Below are 21001 nucleotides of genomic sequence, written 5' to 3'. Positions count from 1 at the left end.
TTAAAAAAATTTCAGAAGGATACCAACTGCACGCTGTGCATCTCGTTCCGAGCTAAAACGTACATAAGCAATCCCCTTCTTGAATTCTACAAATCTCACATCACCTGCAAATTTTTTTAAGTGAATTAATGAAAAATATGAATCACATTTAAAAATTCCTTTCATGTACAAAAACAACTTATAACTATTAAGTCAATTTTCTATTTAAAATTTTCACTTCATGAATCCATGTGAACTAAGTATCTTATGTTTGGAATGAAGAAAAAAAAGATTTCCTGAAACTCACTACATTTGGATCCTCTTTACAAAAGCAGTCTATTTCATCATTTATATTTTATTACACTGTGGCAAGTGTTAGCAGCAGTTCAGATTTATGTTCACACTTAAAAGTTATATTTTTGAAATAAACTTGCAACAATCACGCATGAAAGTTCTCATTCATATGTAAAAAAAATATTTCAAATGAGACAATCCTTTCAACTTACACTTCATAGTTGTTTTTTTTTTATCTTGTGAACATAGTTTATATTCACAATCTACTATACTTCATCAAATTAATGATTCAGTTTAACTGAAACATACTACATAATTTTAATAAAAAGCCACATAGGAGTTATCTGCAGAAAAAATAGAATGCTACATCAGATGACAAATTTAGAATTATGCTTGCACATGTCTAACAGGTTTTAACTGTTATCTAGAAAATACATATATTAAAAGGTTTTTAAATTAAATAAAAAATTACACCAACAATTACATTACCTTGTTGTTTTTCCAATGAATATTAAGCATGAAATTTTTTTTAAATTGGTAATTTTTTAAAAACCAAATTACATTTTAATTGTGTCAAAGATAATAAATACTTGAGTAGAATTGTCTAACTATAACTGTGCATTACATAATGAAAATCATAATGCTATATGAATATGCACCTCTTGAAATTATTTTTTCAGTGTCACTTGCATGTATATATGCAAATATAAAACTAAATTATGGAGTCTGTCACAGAACATCAATCATTTTTTTCTGTGGAACAAAGATTCATAAAATTATTCAAAATTTGTTTTTGCACTGAGGAAGAAAAATTTGTCTCCGCTCATCTAACTATGCTTAAAAAGAAAAAAACTGCAATCCTTGTATAACAAAACTGATTTACCATTTATCACAAAATTAATTTAATACAGTTCTTTAAAGTAGCAATAAATATAATTATTACACACGTGCAAAAATGTGAAAAACTTACCAACATCCTTGAACTTGTCACGCAATGCCTGCCAGTTGTATGAGTGAGGAAGCTATTAAAAGAAAAAAAATTTCCAGACATGCATGCATACAGATATAAGACCATGCTAGTCAACAAATAGCTTTATGTTAAATGACATCAAATAACTATGTTCATCTCACATACTATAATTATACATGAATAACAATCATTTTCTTGATATTATTCAAAAAGTTATTTATTTTATGAAGGAAAAGTCTTACTTAGTACCTAATTATAAACTAATTGATGAGTAAATTGATGTACTTCAAACATTTTAAACATTCATACCTGAATATTTTAGGCAATGTACAAATCAACACCAGTGAAGACAACCATTAATTATCTTTTATGGTGCAACAGACCAATACAATTTCTAAAGTAAGAGCTGTCTAGATATTCCAAAACACATGCTATTCACATGTATGCATGAATTCATGAGCGTCATGTAACCATCTAACTCTCATTATTATTAGTTATAAAATGCTAATGTAATATAGTATCACAAAGTACGAGAAATAGAAGCCTACAAGCATATTACATTAATTACATGCTTAAAGGTGCCTCTATAAGAGCCCTTGCTGTGTCATCTCTACCCAAAACATTTCTTTAATTTGGTGTCATGGACCATTTGATAGTTGCAGCATGTAGCATTTTCACTATCCAAATCAGTTATGGGTTTTTTCTGCATATAAAAAGAAATGTCAACCATTATAAGTATGTATAAACAAGTCTGTTTTGCTAATTTGGAACTTCAGTAGTTCATAGTTTTGTTAATTAACATATGGCTTAAAAGTATTAACTCAAAAAAATCCAACAAAGTTAAAAAAATGTGGGTCAACAGATAAACATTCTATAGTGAAATATACTAGAGTAGGGAATGAATAAATAAAATATGGAGTAACCTATATGGTAATGTGTTCAGGAAAATAAAGTTGTGTTGACAAATTATCAGGCAAAACAAAGTATTATGAGCAGGATAGCTTATATAAAAAAAAATCTAAAACTATTGAAAAAAATGTAAGAAACCTTTTATAATAGTATATAATATAATATGTGGTATAACATAAAATTTAGCATAAATATGAATCATGCTAAACACTACCCAAACATAATTATTTAACCAAAATTTATCCTTCCTTCTAAAGTTATTTGCTGGTATAGTGACTTACAAAGTAAACTCTTTTATTGTACATCTGAAAAATCACTTCAAACTTTATCAGTGATAAAAATAATCACCATAACAATTATATAATGCCCAAATAACATCTTCTGTTCTAAACATTTCAATTTTAAATTACTTGAAGATAATCTATCCAAGGTTTTTAAGTTCTCTGGCATTTAACTTTTGCTGAATCAGTTTTATCTCAGGTTTACTTCATGTCTGATTGTCAACAACATGATTCTGCAACATCCTTGGAAGAGTAGTGTAGAATGCATAATATAATTAATTTACTTACACTCTATGTTAGATAAATTAACGTATAAAAAATAACACTTTTGGAACATTTCATTTTTATATAAACTACAAAACTAGTTTTCTTATCTTAATATTTTTGATAATATTGTATTCTAAAATTACTGTTTATTTTTTATATTAACATTTTGAATAATTTGGTCAGTTCTTTATACTGATGAAAAATGAGTAAAAACTAGAACATTATTTGTGCTCTATTAATTGTGAAAACTGTTAAAATTTATTTTATTATCTTTAAAACATTTTCAATAACAAGAGATTAATTTGAGTAATAACATATCCAGTGCTCAAAGTTCTGTGTATTTATATTAGTTATAATTTGTAACTTTGTGTTGGTGATACTATATAACACTAACATGGTATAACTCAGGTAGGCTAGTGAACTTAGACACAGCCTAATAAATTTACTAAATTACTGGTGTAACAGACCAACAACTTCAGAAAAGTTAACTTTCACAAACAATTTAGTCACTGAAGATTATAGTTACGATTCATAAAAAATGCAATTAGAAGTTCTCAAAATTAGGTCATTAGTTTAAGTCTTACTGAAAGTTTACAAAAATATAAATACAAACAAAAACATTACTTAAAAGAGATGTCATATATAAACAAATACACAACGATACAATATTTTCCAGGGAGGAGATAAAAACTGTTCCAATAATTATAGCCTTATCAGTTTTACTACACTGATGGGAAAAGTTTTTGAAAGTCTGATGAATGATTCTTTGTAAAGTCACTTGACAAATATTAAAATTTTGTTGAATAGATAGCATGATTTCAGAATTCTAATAATTATTACTTTAAGTAATTTAAAAATCAGATTTATAATGTACATATTAATAACATTATTCTAACACTGATTATTTTCTTCTTCTTATTATTATTGTATGGCCAATATAAATACATTTCTACTGATGAGCAAATACCCCCATCTAAGGGTTTGCTAGCAAACTTCAGTGTTATAAACACTAAATTACTGTGATACTAAACAGGAAATGTCCATACTAGACCTGTTCATGTTGGCCTTATTTTTCAGTCAACTTTTAAATATGATTATAGAAGACAGAATATGTAAAAATGCATAACTTAAAAGTTACAATCACTAAACCATCAGTTTAGTTAAACATCAAAATATTACTTACATTTTTGACAGTGATAGTATCCGAGCACCTTAATCGGCTTTCAAAATTCAGGCGATCCGTATCTCCAAAGCTATTCATTCCACCTCCTAAGTTCCCAGTACTTCCAGTGCCAAGGTCAAGACCTCCCATAACTCCCATCATGTTACCACTCCCAGTATTATTATTGCTCATTCCAAGTCCTGCTGCTGAAACCATGTTCATTCCAGTGCCCATTACTCCAGACAAGCCTCCACCCATTCCAGGACTCATCATTCCTTGATCTCCAGTGACACCCATTTGCATAGCTGCATTCAATCCACCCACACCTCCAACTGACTGGCTTGCAATCATGTTATTCAAGTTTCCAGAGTTCATGCCCATTCCAACTCCTCCCATTCCTGTTCCCATGTTGCCCACACCTGTAACATACAGAAAAAATGATTTTATTCTAAGATGTTATAGCTAAAATTAACTTATAAAACTGTTTGATATCACCAAGTAAGTGATATAAAACTAGAAGTCTTTATTTACTCACTTTAATAGCTAAAATGACTACTGATAAATGTTAACTCGGGTAAAAAAAAATACAATCAAATGTTTTTTTTTTATTTGAAAGAATTTGGTAAAAATTTTTAATTGTGTACTGAATTCTTTCAACTAAAAATGACAAAAAGGTGACAATAGTGATTACTAGACACCATTCATCACATTTAACTAAAGAAAACACTTCTGGAAATGTTCTACAAATATTACTGACAAATATATACCCAAAAACGGCTCATTTGGGTGGAGAAAATATTTTATGTAGAAGAGCGAAAAACGTTTCGACCTTCTTCAGGTTCACAAAGAAAGAAAGAGGTAACTGACTGGAAGCTGACCACATATTTGGAAGGGGTTGTGTAACTGAGTGTTGGAATGTAGAGGGTGGTGTTAGATGTTTGAATATATAATTTTATTTCATTATTTTTAATATAGTTATAAAGGCATCCCTTTATATTGGTTTATTTTGGGTTGAAGTTGTTGTATAAGTAAGGCTTCTTTAATTTTGCATTTGTTTATGCTTGTTTCTTCATTTAGTATTTGAGTGTTTTCTATGGTTATGTTGTGTTTATTTGACTTGCAGTGTTCAAAAAAGTGTGAAGGTGACACAAACAAACGAAGTCTTCTTGAAGAAGTTGATTCAGACTATGGTGACCTTGTGTATCACTGTGAAGTACGCTGGATGAGTCAAGGGAAGATGCTCAGAAGATTCTGGGAGTTGATTGATGAGGTGATAGAATTCCAAAGAAGCAAGAACAAAGACACCGAAGTGATTTCCATGACTGATCCAGCATGGCAAGCTTATTTTACTTTTCTTGTCGACATGATACAACACTTAAATGATCTGAATTTGAAGTTGCAAGGCAAAAATCAGCTTGTCTGTCAGCTTGCAAATCACGTCTCAGCTTTCAGGACAAAGTTACAGTTGTTCCGGCAGCAAGCAGCATCAGAAAACTTCGTGCACTTTCCCACTTTTCAGTCATAGCTACATTAGAATTAGGACATTGACACACAAGTTTATGTTGGGAAGCTAGATACCATAATTCAATACTTCAACTCACAGTTTCATGACTTTGACCAATGCAAATTGTTGAAACTTTTTGCTGATCCGTTCAGTGTGTCAGCGGATGACTTGTCAGCAGAATATCAGCTCGAACTTACTGATGTCCAGGCATCTGATGAACTGTGTGCTATTTACCGAGAAAACAGTTTGCTTGATTTCTACAAAACGTTGCATGATACATTTGCTAATCTGAAAGAGAATTCACTCGTCCACGCCAGCATGTTTGGCAGCACGTACTGCTGTGAACAGGCTTTCTTGCATATGAAACTGAACAAAAACAACACTCGCAATCAGCTGACTGATGATCATCTGGAAGCAGTCTTGCGTCTTTCAATGTCAAACATCAAGCCGGACATTTCTAAGTTCGTAGATGACATGCAGCACCATCCATCGCACTGACTTTGTGACAGTTCACATATCATAACATTTCTTAGAATAATGTGCAAACTCTTTGATGTAATCGTTATTTGTGTGTTCTTAAATGTGATGTCTATCTTGTGTGAAACAACTGTGGGACGATTTTAATCTTCACTTTTTGTGACCTCCAACGGTTATGAGAAGTTTGTTTGTGGCCCCTGACTCAAAAAGTTTGTGCACCACTGGTTTACTGATTTAAAGTGATAAATTTTTGGCTCACTCCACACTATAATATTGTTCTGTACAAAATAAAAACTAATTCTATACCTATTTACAAAAATCTTATTTTTATATATCAATAACAAGTATTGTGGCACCTGTTAAACTTGAAGATGTGCTTGAAGTAACCATGTGCTTGTTTATCAAGTTGTAATTGTGTTCATATAAAATCATAAATTTGGCACTGAGAACTAAGCACACAACTTGATGCTAACTTCTTCCTTAATAGTAATCTCGTTAGTGACTGTTACATTTAACATTTTTCAGATTCACAAGCAATGTCAATATATATCTTTTAATCAACAAAATTTTGCAGTTTTAGTAGTCTTGTGATAATGTGTAGGGAGAAGCCCATTTTTATCAGCTTGTGTATACAGTACATTTCCATGTACGGCAGTTGTGAATTTAAAAAACAAGTATTGGCCTTTTTTGTAGTTGTTGACTGTCAATAAAACTTAACCACACTTTTTATACTAATGATACTACTGCACTAAACTTTTTTCATTTTATTAAATAATGCTCCAAAGAACATAAATTAATAACATCGAAAAATCAGAATATGTCCTGTAACTCTCAAAGCATTTGCTGCCTTTTTAACTATGCAAAAAGAACTGTTACAAATTCTGTTGATTTTGTTGGTGTCTCCTGTGAAATTAAGGTTTGAACTGGAAGCAAAACTGATAATTCTTTGTACACAAAGTAATGTAATATAATACATCACATGATAAAATAAAACCCTGGCTTCTTATTGGTTAACAACAATATAGTACTGAATGTCAATTTCTCAGAGAGGATGTGATGGTTGGTGTAGCAAGAGGGGTTTGATTTTCTATTTGATTGGTTTATAGCCAAATAAGATTGAAGACTATAAAAACTATTCCTTAACACACTATAATGAATAATTTATGTTAAATTTCATACTTCTTGGAGGAACTATAAACAAATTAGAGAAGATGGGATACCTGGAATGAAAATGTCAATTTTTATTTTGAGGGAAGTTCAGAGTTTTTTAATACTGCCTCATAAAATTAAGGACATAAAACTCCTATACTATTAAAATACACATAACCAGCTACATTTATGCTATGTTTACCAGCATACCTCAATAAGTAAAGGTAGTTTAACTGCATTTTGTATGTAACTCACCAAAATCTCTCAACATGCTTCTATCAAGAGGTTTAATTAAATCAATTTTATCAGTAAATGTTCATGGTTGAATATTTTTGCATTAACATTTTTATAAAAGCCCATTTTCTTCTTTCTACTATTTTCCCTTATAATTAGTGCCAATTATCAACTAATTACTCCTTTGATAAGTACACAACATTTTACAAGTATACATTCAAAATTTAAACTGCTAATTTGGCATCAAAATGTAGTTAATATATAAAGTTCAAATATTATGTTTTAATTTGTCAATTTTAAAAAGAAATATTTAAATAAATTCTGAATTTTCCCTTGCCTATTAACTCCAACTTTCCCATTTTTCACCACCCCTCTACAGAGTTCATCATAAACTACTCATTATATAATGCAGGTACTTAGGCACAGTGTATTTCTTATATTTTATCTATGAATATAAATCAGAAAGTAAGACACTTGCCACATCCTACAACCACATTCTCTCTCTCACACAAATTTGCCAATAATTTTCTCTGACATTTGCTATTATATAATTTATAACCAAAAGAAAGACAATCTTAATTTATTAAATGACCATAAGGTCACCTTTTTCTCAGTATAGTTTGTTTTAGTTATTTTGCATACAAACTGAAAGTTGTTACTACCAGATTAAGATCAAGCAAATAACATAATTATTTCAAGCCACTTATGTCTTACATAGAAAGCTAGAAAAGTTATAACAATACACTGGTTGTTTTGTGTTACTTTGTCTTAAGTTTCATAGGTAGGCTGACAGCAAAAAAACTAGAGGTAAAAACATGAAATTTAGCAGTTATGTATATTTATTTATTAATATTTATAAATGTATCCAAAATATAAAAATAAAATCTGATAATCATTTAGAAAGCTTCAGAGTTTGAAGAAATACAATCTAAAACTAAGGTAAAAGTTTTTAATCTTAACATGACAATCACCTTGCATTTAGACTACATATATTCATGGACAAATATTTAGTAAAAATAAGTTAATTAAAAAATGTTAATTTTTGCACACAAAAGAGTTCTGATGTTTACTATTAGCTTCTGACATTTCATAAAAATACACTCAATACACCAACAGTTATGGTATGTATACTATTATGGTTAATTAGCAGATGTAAAGTCAAAGTGACCAAGCTCGTGCACATACAGTTAATAAACTTCAAAAACTAGCAATTAAAAAAACATACCTCTAACTTAAACATTGTACAGGAATAATCAGACATTTTTTTAAAGTACACAAAATATTTCAACCTGCCCAAGATCAGTAAATTTTTGTTCATACAAAAATTGTAACTTTTTTTTAAACTAAATTGTATATGAAATTTAAATAACCTGCATTCATGGAATTCATCCCCATTATTCCAAGTCCACCACCAAGCACTGCTGCTCCAAGATTTGCTGCAGTAACCAAACCTATAAAACAATAATAATGAGGAAGATTTAAAATATATGAAAAAAAGTTGCAGGTAAATAGCATGCTATATAAACATAGTAACTACTTGAGTGTAATATACAAAATATTCTTAACTCGCAGGAAATACTTTTGCTATTTAATACTTACATATGCACATGCTTTACATATATGTCTCTTTTTTCACACAATGAAGAAAAGTAAGCAAAGTTGACACTGGAAATAAGTCACCTTAAAAAGCTTTTCACCCTTAGTAGCAATAAAACCTGTGCATTACATATGGTAGTTAAGTTTATCTGATCACCTAACAAATGAACATTTTTTTTACATTGATACCCAGTTATTTTAACGTAGTCTCTTGTTTACATGGAGCCTCATAATATTCATATCTGATTGTACAGGCTGTGAATGTAAGTTAACATTTTCCTAAACTGAAAATGTACTATTGATAGATATCTCCCCCTCACTAAATAGTTTTCTTAATTATTAATGCTCTCTATTGGCACAAATTTTCAATGTTTGCCACCAGCCTTCCATCTCCTGCTTCTGCAAAATCCCATGTAAATTTTTATACAGCACCCTCTTCACATTTGCACTTATTAACCACTTCAAGATTGGTCAAAGACTCATACCACATATCACTGGAAGAGGGAAGGCTAGGTAAGAAATGTAAGAGGAGGTTAAGTATCTATGAAAAAGACATTTTCAGTTTATAAAAATGTTAACTTTCAATACAATATCTCCCCTCCACTTGCACAAATTTCCAAATGAACCAACATTTGATCAACTATGAATTAGCAATCAATGGACAGTAGGAAGAATGAAAGCCTCTGTTAGATGACAACCCCGATCAAACACCTGGTGGAACTGGGTATGGTTCTTCCAGGCCAAAGACAGAGAAGGACTCCCAGCTGTACACAAGTGAGAATAAACATACTGCACTCAGCTACATCCAACACCAGATTCATCAGGAACCAGCATCCAAAGGGCACTTGAAAGAAGGACCACAAACCTCGAGTGTATCATCAGTTCAAAACCTAGTGGTATTGGATATTTTTTAATCACATCCTTGGTAAAAGGAGGGGTACCAGCAAGAACATGTGAGGACTTAGCTGAACCATTTCCAACTAAAACCTGACCCCTCAAGGCAGGTAGAAGGATGTATGTACAGTAGTGACATAGAGTGCTTCATACAAAACTTAACAGCATCTAGAAATAGATACCCAGTCCATGATAGGAAGGACAATATGCCATCAACATCCACAGAATGTCACTATCATACTCTCAACTGAGTGGTATGAAGCATGATGCATCCTTCAGGATGACAGACCTCCATGGTCCACAACCTCAGTGACTAGGAGCTTGTAAGTGGCTTGGTCTCCCATACTTAATTAACATACTAACACAAAATAAAGGAGAGAAAATTGTTGGAAAGTCCACAGGTAAACAAATAATTACAACGACCCTATTTTGAAAAATAGAGCTATCAAGTCGACGGAGTTTACCAACATATTTATGAAGCAAAATACTACAAGAAAAAACTACTAGTAATCATACAGAACTTGCCATCTTTGCAAGTGCACAACCCAACTCTGCGATATAACCGTTTTGGCAAAAATGACAACTGAAGAGATGCACACAACTAACAGCTGGTGGCATCTGAAATTGTACATCAGGTCAGTAGTAACAAGAACTACAATATAATTGAGATAAAGTATGGTCAGAGGATTAACAGTACAAAGTTTCAAAAAAAAAAAGTATAACTAATCAGTCACCACTTGCAAAAGAGTGGGATCCACAATAAATTAGTATAAAGACCTGTATGAAATAATGAAATAAAAAACATAGTAAAGAAAAACTAAGTTTGTAGCATAAAGGTAAATGTCAAAATATTTGCAAGCAAAAACAAGCACATCTTTATAATATTACTGCCTATTAAGAAGTGATTTATGAGTGCAAATGTGGAGAAGGGCATTGGTAACAACAAGGGTTGTATCACACTCTTGTCAATGAAGAGCTGCTGCATTACCAGTTACACATGGATATGCAGAAGTGGGAATGTGATAGCCAGTGGCAAGAATTAAAGATATGCAATAACAAAGAGCAGTACTAATCACAAAAAATTAGCTTATAGGCAGAAGTAAGATACACTAGAATTTAATGTTTATATGGCAGGTATATGCACCACAGAGATAATTAACTTACTTTTGCATCTACACTGATGTCTTGCATCATTTGTTGATATACAGGGTTCCTGCCCTCTCAGACATGATGCTGCTGACAGAACCATAGTTTCTTTTACCAATACATGATCAATTTCGACCATGTTACATGAACATCTAAATCACTATATAAGCATCTAGGTTATCTCCCACAACAAATTTTAAGCTCTAGTTTAAAAAATAGCAATCAGCTCACTTTCAAACATAGATCAAGAGTCAGAGTGACAGCTAATGGTAAATGGTGAATTATAACCAATAGTGTGACAGTGAATTTTATAGATACTGTAAATAGAATAGCTATACTTGAAGCTTATTATAAGGTGAGATCAAAACTGTGTAAATAGGAGATGACAAGAATTAAGATGGTTCTAAGTAAACATTAAGCAAAAATTTTGTAATTATATATTTTACTTAAGAAATATTTAATTTCAGATAAAGTATACAGTAGCAACAGCCCATCAGTCTAAGGTCATCATAACGTAAGAGGGTCATAGAAGCATCACAACCCAAATTCCAGCAGAAATGGAGAGGACAGAGGCATATTAATTTATGCAATTAATAATTGTTAACATATTTTTGACCTTGTAGCGTGTGCAGAATGTCACTATAAGAGGAAATCTGGCCAGCTGCAACTAAACAATGAACAACCTTACAATAGCCAGTAGAGAGAAGGAATGGATAAATAAGTTTTACATAATATTAAAAAATGCTTATTTTTTAATAATATGTATACATGCATGTATACAACTTGAAAATTAATATGGCTTCCTATATATATATATACAGTTTAACAAATTATAAACTATAAAGCCTCTAGTTGTCTATGTGTATGTATACATTACTAGCCAACAATTACTAAATGCACATATATACCTCATAAGGTTACAATATTTACTCCACATACCATTCCAATATAATTCAATATTTCCTCCCATCCAGCATTAACAGACTTCCTACAAAGCTACATGGTTAAATGTAGAAGCTACATACATTTTATAAATATATACATTACACGCAGTATGTTGATCACCAACTACCTATTTCATTAACCATACTGCTATGTGTAGAAGCCAGAAGGCATGTTATGATGTTTGCAGACTTACATTCAAAATTTTATTGTTAAACCTTAATTAATTTCTCAAGTAAATATTAAAATAAATACCTAAATAATGATTTTTGGGTGACATACTGTGTTGAAAAGTCTTCATTCAAATTATATTTATGATGTCCAACTACAAAATGTACAATTTTTTTACAAAATAGAAACACAAATTACCAATACTGACAAGCAAGTCTATAAAATAAGAAACTCGTATCTTTTCTATTTTTTGATATATGATTACTACTTCATAAATCAACCAAGGTCATCCCACCCACCTCTTCCATTTTTGGAAATGGTTGTTTATGTAAACTTACATCACTCTTTCACATTTATAACCAATCAAAAGCTCAGAATTTCCTCCATGTAGTTTTTCTCAACCTTTATGAGGTGTTTACAAAGGAAAAAAAAATTTTTTTGTTGTAGACTCGCATACAGTTACAACAGAAAGTGTTTGTACCCCTGCTTCTTGTGCAGTTTTTGCTCATAACTTAAGTATCACAATTAGGCTAGTAGATGTATTATATGTTATAAATATTATACTAACACGCATCTACATAAATTTTTATGTAAATTAAATGACAAATAAACTGTTTACAAACAAATAACCAAAAATAGGAGGAGCAGAAAGTATTCAGAGTGTTTGTAGTATCACAATTAGAGTAGATCGTATTATATGTTATAAATATTATACTAACACACATCTACATAAATTTTTATGTAAATTAAATGACAAATAAACTGTTTATAAACAAATAACCAAAAATAGGAGGAGCAGAAAGTATTTGTACATGTGAAAAAACTGATATTCCCATAAAAAAATTTGTTTAATTTGGCAAATAAACTACATTATACCATTCCAGAACTAGACACTGGGTTCATAATTATTGGAATTTAGCCAGCAAAACGTTTAATTCTGGCAATTTAGTGCCATCTCTGTCATTATCTGCTTTGTCATCATGGCAAAAAGGAAACAAACGTCCAGTGATTTAAAAAACACATTAGTGTAAAATACAAGTCCCGTGTATCTCTTTCCGGTATTGCTACACAAGTTAATGTGCCGAAATCTACAGTTCAAAGCACAATTGCCAAGTTTAAGCTTACAGGATCAACTGCTAACCTCCCTCGTTCTGGACGCTCAACCACAATTCCAGAGAAAACCAAGAAGGTTCTTAGAGAAGTTACTAGGAATCCTCGTTTAATACATAATGACATACAGAAACTGGGGTTGAAGTAAGCTCCTCTACAGTTACGAACATGTTACGCTCTTCTAGGTTCAAAGCACGCTGTCCTTGTAGAACTCCATATTTAAAGCCTGTTCATTTAGAAGCACGATTGAGGTATGCAAGAAAGCATGTAGATAAACCCTTTAGCTATTAAAAGAGTATTCTTTGGTCAGACAAGACTAAAATCGAGCTTTTCGGCCACAATGATGTTCGCTATATTTTCCGTAAGAAAGGAGAACAAAATCTTTCAAAAAACACCGTCTCTACAGTTAAACACGGAGGTGGCTCGATCATGCTATGGGGTTCCTTCAGCTCCTCTGGTGTAGGCAGCCTTCACCGCATCAATGGAATCATGAAAAAAGAAGAGTACGTTGATATATTAGGCACTTATGTCAAGAATGATGCTCGAAACTTGCGGCTTGGGCATCGTTGGATCTTCCAGTATGACAATGACCCTAGGCACACATCGAAATATGTGCAATCCTGATTGCAGAGGAACCATATAAGTGTTCTGGAGTGGCCATCGCAGTCACCTGATCTCAACCCAATTGAAAACGTTTGGCCTGAGTTGAAAACCAGGGTTCATCAGCGTCATCCGAAAAAATTGCAAGAATTGGAGACCTTCTGTAAAGAAGAATGGAAGAAAATACCAGTCGAGTACTGTCAAATGATCATGGAGGGCTATGAGGAGAGATTACACCAAGTAATTCACCTGAAAGGCTACACAACTAACCATTAAAGTAGATGCACAAACACTTTCTGCCCCTCCTATGTTGGTTATTTGTTTGTAAACAGTTTGTCTTTCAATTTACACAAAACTTTATGTAGATGTGTGTTAATACAATATTTATAACATACCATACTTTCATTATCCTAATTGTGATACTTTTTATGTTTTGAGGAAAAATCTACTCAGAATGCAGGGATACGAACACTTTCCTTCATAGCTGTAGAAGAGGTAAGATGAAATGGTAATTAAAAAAATATTTTTAAAATCAAGTTGTAGCACAGCTACTAACCCTGATAGTGGAATTGAATAGTACTAAAATAGTTGTTTATTTTTTATTTAAAAATGTGTACACAAAATGTATAATTATTTTGTTTTACAAATTTCATGTTTGATATTTGACAAGGCTTAACAAGTTACAGCAAGTACAAACTTCATAGGTACAAGAGAATATTGCTTTCTTTATTTATTTTACTCTTCTATGTTTTAAGAAAAATAAATTTAATAGTTTATTTGTAAACAGTAACATGTGTAATGTGTAGTACAAAATGTTAATTTACTGGAACAAACCTAAGACAGTTGCACTTTGTAAAGGCCCATTTTATACTACTGAATACTGTAATCAAGGCTCAAAGTTAGTGGGGAACAGCTAACCAGTGGCCTCAAGAATTGCTGGTTGGCCCATAAAAAGTGCCTGCTAAGTGGCCTCTACAGCCCCTTAAAATCAAAAGAGCCACTAAAAATTTTACTCTACATGTATCGATGTAAGCATTTCTTAACCAAGCAGAACTTATGAAAAACCATAAATAGACCTTCCCAAATTTACAAATGCTTGCCAGTCATGTACAATTTACAAATATCATCAATAAGAATGCCCATGTATTAAATTTGTATGCACTTTTATTAATAAGAATGCTGTAACTTTGTGCAATGTTCAAACCTTTTGTATCAGTGTAATAGAATTGATACATAAAATTTCAGTTATAAATCTTGAAATATAGCAATTTGAACTTTTATAAAATGATTACTGTTTCCAATCAGAATGTTACTTTTTTTATGTATGACATATTTGAAGTACATGCATGCAAATAAAAATTTCAAATTTGTTTACATGCCTATTGTTTACATATGTTACGACAAGTGCTATTGAATCCAACTTTGTAGACTGCACAGGCCAACAATAAAACATAACATTAATGTTCTACCAATCACATCACAATTGTATATCACCAAATGCCGATTATTGTAGCACACAATCAGCCCAATTGAAATTTATGTGCAGTGAGGCTGATGTCATTATGTAGTATTGTTGATGGTTCAATCTCAAGTGTAACAACTACATAAAATGTACTATAAAAGACCACTTTCCCATATTTTATTTGAATGAGTGTAAACTGAAAATGGAAACTGACCTTGTGGCTAGTTCATGATTAATATATAACATTATGTGACCATTGTGAAAGATAAAGAAATTTGAAAGGTTCATTGTCTAAATTAATCTTTCAATTCAGCCTTTAGTTTGAATACATTTCCTATCACTCTACCAATTTTTATCTAAACATCTTTCCAAACCAAAAGATACAGTAAGTAAAATACAGAGACAGCATTCAATAGTTTTTATTTATAATGAGAGCAATCTTTGTACCTGTTGCCTAAAGATCAGTTTTTAAACTGGCATTTTTAAAAAAATTGCTCCAAGCTGTATCTTTATTGCACACATAATAAAGTTTTTAGTCTTGAAAAAACAACAACTTTAAATGCATTATGATAAAGAAAACCCACATGGTTCTAGAATTATCTAAAACTTGCACTCTCCCAACTCAAAAAGTTTCAGATCTCAGCATTTACACTGTGCCACTTTTGACATTTGTTTAAAATAACAAAATATTAGCTTTCACTGTTGATAAAGATGAATGCACTCTCTTGCCAGTTAACAAAGAAAGTCAAAACATTGTTCTGTACATTATTTTAATTAAAGTTTTAAAACCCATACCATATCAGAACACATTTTTACTTCAAGTGGGTTTCTCATCATTGTTAATTTTACACATTTATTTCCCCAAGAATAGCAAGAAAGCCAGTCATGGGCTGCAACCATCCCTGGGGTAAAGGAGGAATTATCTAACGTCCGTGGCCTCTTTGACTTAGTACCGTCCATACCAGCTAGCTCAGTTGAAGCAGAGAAGTAGGTTCAGCAAGATGAAGATGACCAAGATCAATCTGAGATCTGAGCCAACAGGATCACTGATTAGCTTCAAGTTATGCTTTGCTCATTTTCAATAAGTAATTTTGATTCAATAAAAACTATCCATCTTTGGAATTCAGGATCACTTTGCACTAGAAGACCAAATGCTGACAAAGTCCAGTTTGAGAGACAGGTGCAGAAGAGTAACAAAGAAGGGTTTTTGATTAGAATTAACCATAAAGCTACACAATGAGCTCTCTGTGCTCTCTTAACCACAGGAATCAAAACCAGGTTTCTATAGGTGCAATTCCACAGACATACCGCTGTGCTACTCGGGGCAATGAAGGAAAATTCCAAGAAATGGACATTGGAACATCACCAGATACTGACACTGATGCATACTAGATTTCTTTTACTTATTTAGACTACGAAAGGACACTAAGTTTATCTCATCACCATCTACAATATATTAGAACTGTCTGCTCATTTTCTATGTTAAAAATTTGAGAATTTTACTTATTACAAATTCAAATTCATCAACAACTAATTAACAGCTGCTGTAAGATATGAAAGAACTGACTGATATAAAGTTAATATAAATTGTATGATTTTTCCATTTCTACAAGTGTTTGACATTCTAATGACAAATATATATCTAGATGGAAGTAGGTTATATGGAATCAAGAACAAATTACATCAACAGTGAAATCATTAAAGTGGTCTGAACAAAATAAAATGGTTTGATTTTTTTCATGAAATTGCTGATATCTTTAGTCTCCTTTCAAATTATGTAACATCTAATATTTAATTCAGTGATTCTTCTGATAACCTCCACTACAGATTACAATATACAATGAATTATAAGAATGGTCTCTTAAAATGCTTGTTTTGGGGGGCCAAGTAGACCCCCTCAAAAAAATGATGTGTGAACCTGATAACATAAAGCTGCATATGTCCCTAACCAATTTCTACAATGTTAATAATACACAGCTGAAAGATCAATATACAAGGTCCACCTTTTGAAAAATCATTCAAGTTACAGATTTATTCATTTCTATATACGTGTACGGGTATAATGCTACTAGATTTAAGCTATTTAGAATAAGCAAAACGTTTGTGGTTTTCTGCCATTTCTTATATCATTCAAAAACAAATAATTCATAATTTATTTCTAAGTACTTAATTTTTCAGTGATTAAGAGGTTGAACAAATTGGCCATACCATACAGTAGTGAAAATAACAGATAAAAAAAAGTTTGTTAATTATCTGGAGATTACAGAGATCTCACATGTAAACTTTGACTACTTAAGATACACAAATCTTTATTTTAAAAACAAAATTATGTTGCCTGTTGGATAGTAAAAATTCACAAGTCATTAAGTTAAAAAAATCTTAAAACTTATTTTTTGAAAATAATATTTTTTAATTAGAGCTTCCTCTACAGAAGTAAACACATGCAACTTTGCAGTGTTTGTGCACTGTCCTTTTAAACATCACACAACACTGTTAACAAGTTTGATATTTTGGTTCTTCACATCTTGCAATAAAAAAACCTTTAATTCTTGTAAGAACACTACCATCTTTTAAAATATTTGGTGAAATTGCCTACTTTCTCCATATTATGCCAACCATAGCAAAAATGCTAGATTCAAAGGTTATTCATCTCTAGTCCTTAAACTGGGATTTTACTATCCCCTTGGTAGCTCTAATAGCCAAAAGTTAGGCATGTTATTTTCATGATACCATTTACTTATACTGTTTAGAAAACTTAGAGTATGTTAATGTGCATTAATAAAGGTAAGTTTCTATCTGTGCCAAATATCTGAATAAAGTAGAAATAGCTCAGTTAAAAAGATCACATCAAGAATGAGCTTTACAATAATTCTTAAATACAGCTGGTCTATTAAAGTCAATATCAGCAAAAAAAATATACCTGCACAATACACTTCTGCATCTGTAATGCCCTATAAAACATTCCTTTGGTCACCTCTAAACTCAAATTATCTGACTGGAAATATAAGCAGCAAAATTTGCTATTAAATATAAATTTCATCAGTAATTGAAAATCCCTTGAATGTATAAACCATAAAGATTTCAAACATGGTCTTAATTTATTAATTTGCAATTTTATCTGCTTTGTTAATAGTCTCTTTGATGTACCAACTTCTTTCATTGTTACTTCTTGTTATAATTCTAATTATTCTTTACTTCTAAGTTGCAGTCATGCATGGCATGGTTCCAAAATCAGTTCTGTGAATATACAAACCAGCAATGCAGTAATATAAAGTTCACTGTCAAACATTACATGAATCAACAACTTGCTTTACTTGATGTCCTAGTACATAATATCAAGGTAATATTGGATTGTAAAAAAAACCAAAAAAAAAACTGTTACAGGACTATAATTACATTAGCTTTATCCCATGTAAGTATGAAGATAAGACTGCAAAAATATTAACCCATCACATTTATCACATCAGAAGCACTTATGAATATTTTCATGAAGTAGAGAACATGAAATATTTCTTCAAAAAATTATTTTTCCTACTTATAAAAAGGTAAGATAAAAATATATTTCGCAGTTCAGATATTGAAACAACAGATAATAAACATACCAAATTACTAGTGTTAGTAATAATTTCATTCACTAGCAGACAATTTTTAGAACGAAAATTAACATTGTAATTTATCTTAAAAAGGACAAATTTATTTTCAAACCCAAATGTTAATTGAAAATGTTTTCAATTTGAAGTTACAAGTTTTGCATGAACAAAATCTAATGTTGTCTATGAAGTTACCTTTACTAGTTGTGATGTTAAGTATACAATATCTAACATTAGATAGTTACAGATAATAGTATGGGAAGATGCAAATCTACTGAGTAACAATAAATAAAGTATAAAAGAGCATGTGATGTATAACTGCAATAAAAAGATAAAGAATTACCACTTCACAATTATGGAAAGAAATCAAAATAAAAGAAGTCTTCACATCAAAAAGACTATTAAGTAGCTTAATCCCCAAATCAATGAACTTGTATTAAAGTAACAACTTTAAACAAATCTAGTTTATAATTTCATTCATTTTACAACACTGACAATAATGACATAATTAAAAAAAATTGTGTGCAGCTTGTTGTTTAAAGGTGTTCATTTATAAACTATAAAATATGACTCTCTGTACTGGTACTAGTATTACTCTCTGATGACAAACTGTATTTTAGTAAAATCTCTGAGAATAGAAAATTTATTCTGTTAGAAATCTTTGTGAGTTTACCAGTGTGATGATCAGAATCACTAAAGCCTTTTATATTCTACTTCATTGTAACATCAATCACAAATGATAACACTTCCACAAATCTAATGCTTCTATGGGAACTTATTCCATGATACTCTAAAGCAGGAGAATTACGTTTACTTATAACTTTCCGCATTGTCTGATGAAGGAATACGAACTGAGAACATATTCAGGACTACAAAATGTGTTCCATAGCTTTTAATAGTGAAGTATCATACATACATGAACAGATAATTTGAGGATAACAATGGACCTACCATCCCATTTGTTATATTAAATTCTAAAATAAAACATTCAGAGTCAGGCCTTATCATTCAAATATTTATTAAGCCTTCCATTAAACTTCCTTCAAATAACAGAATCTACCTATCAGAAGGCCAACCACTCTGTTAGAAAAATAAAACTGTCTTAGCTGAATATGACTCCTATCTTACCAAAATTTACATCTCCTAGCCTTATCTTTTTCATTATTGGAAACATGATGTAATCAAAGCTATCAATTCCATTAATCTTTAACACTTGAATCAGAACTCCTCTAATTTCTTTTTTTTCAACAGAAAATTCCAGAGATATAAATTTAATCTTATAACAGGATCTTCTAATCCCAGATATCGTTTAGTTGTTCTCTCCTCTGAGCCCTTTCCAACAATTCAGTGTCATGTCTAAATTAAAGAACCCAGGACTGAATACAGTACTCCAAACATGACCAAACCAATGACCTACACACTGGCATTACAATCTCTTTATGCTTATATTTCGTATCTGTGTACCTAAAATCTCAACTACCCTACCACTAGCAACAGCACACTTCTTAAAGATGGTTTAAGAAACTGATCAAATGAAACAACAAGAACTTGTTCTTAAATAACACTGTTAATGATATTTTAATAAAAAATATAATAATTCAAACTGTGATATTTCACATGCATTGTTTAGCATTTACTATAATTAAAATCCATTTGTCATATATTTGCTCAACTTCCAAAATAATCCAAATCCTTTTGTAAATCAACAGCATCCTTTTCACAGATAGCAACACCCAAATCTTTAATATCATCAGCAAATTTACATAATTTATTGACCACTCCATCTATCATTGATGTAAATAAAGAGCAAAAGTCATAACACTAACACTGAGGTACATCAATTGTAACATTACTCCAAGTTTACTGAGCTCCATTTATAATTTGCTTTCTTACATCAAATCAGTTTCCTTTTTAATGAACCAACTTATGCAATTTTCTTTGCCTTCACCCCCATTGTCTTTATTATCTACATTCCCCCATAACACAAATAGTTCAATATTACACATACCTACAAGACTAGAAAGAACTCATATTTCCATAATCAGCAAAAGAAATTAATCCTTTAATCCTAAGCACACAGACTTGTGTACCTTAGATGACCTTATAACCATCATGAAGGTATACATACTACAACTAAGAAAATACTTGATCTGCAACAAATTTGGCAAAATACCTTTCTTCAAACAAAAATTTTCAGATTTCTCTCGTGTAACCTGCAAAAACCTCCTAAATAAGTATCAAATGTTTTTCCAATAAAACTTCAT

General features: G+C 31.2%; 1 protein-coding gene across 9 annotated transcripts in view; it reads right to left on the bottom strand.

The window, feature by feature from the left end:
- The window catches only part of LOC143222566 (myelin expression factor 2-like), a 90965-nt gene that overhangs the window by 24918 nt on the left and 45046 nt on the right, over window positions 1-21001 (bottom strand). For 3 of the 9 annotated variants that reach the window (XR_013012319.1, XM_076449227.1, XM_076449226.1), the window contains exons 10-14: window positions 10881-10952; window positions 8597-8677; window positions 3884-4281; window positions 1244-1295; window positions 24-104 (exon numbers count right to left, since the gene is read on the bottom strand). Coding sequence is in view for 7 of the 9 variants with exons in the window: in XM_076449227.1 (XP_076305342.1) it covers window positions 24-104; window positions 1244-1295; window positions 3884-4281; window positions 8597-8677; window positions 10881-10952 (684 nt within the window). In the remaining 2 variants the exon portion in view is untranslated. The remainder of the gene's footprint in view (window positions 1-23; window positions 105-1243; window positions 1296-3883; window positions 4282-8596; window positions 8678-10880; window positions 10953-21001) is intronic. The other 6 variants (XR_013012320.1, XM_076449233.1, XM_076449232.1 and 3 more) reach the window with 3 other exon arrangements.

The sequence above is a fragment of the Tachypleus tridentatus genome, chromosome 8, assembly GCF_004210375.1.
Source record: "Tachypleus tridentatus isolate NWPU-2018 chromosome 8, ASM421037v1, whole genome shotgun sequence".
Classification (NCBI taxonomy): domain Eukaryota; kingdom Metazoa; phylum Arthropoda; class Merostomata; order Xiphosura; family Limulidae; genus Tachypleus; species Tachypleus tridentatus.
Note: the sequence above shows the minus strand (reverse complement) of the source record. Positions and strands in the feature narration are given on the sequence as shown.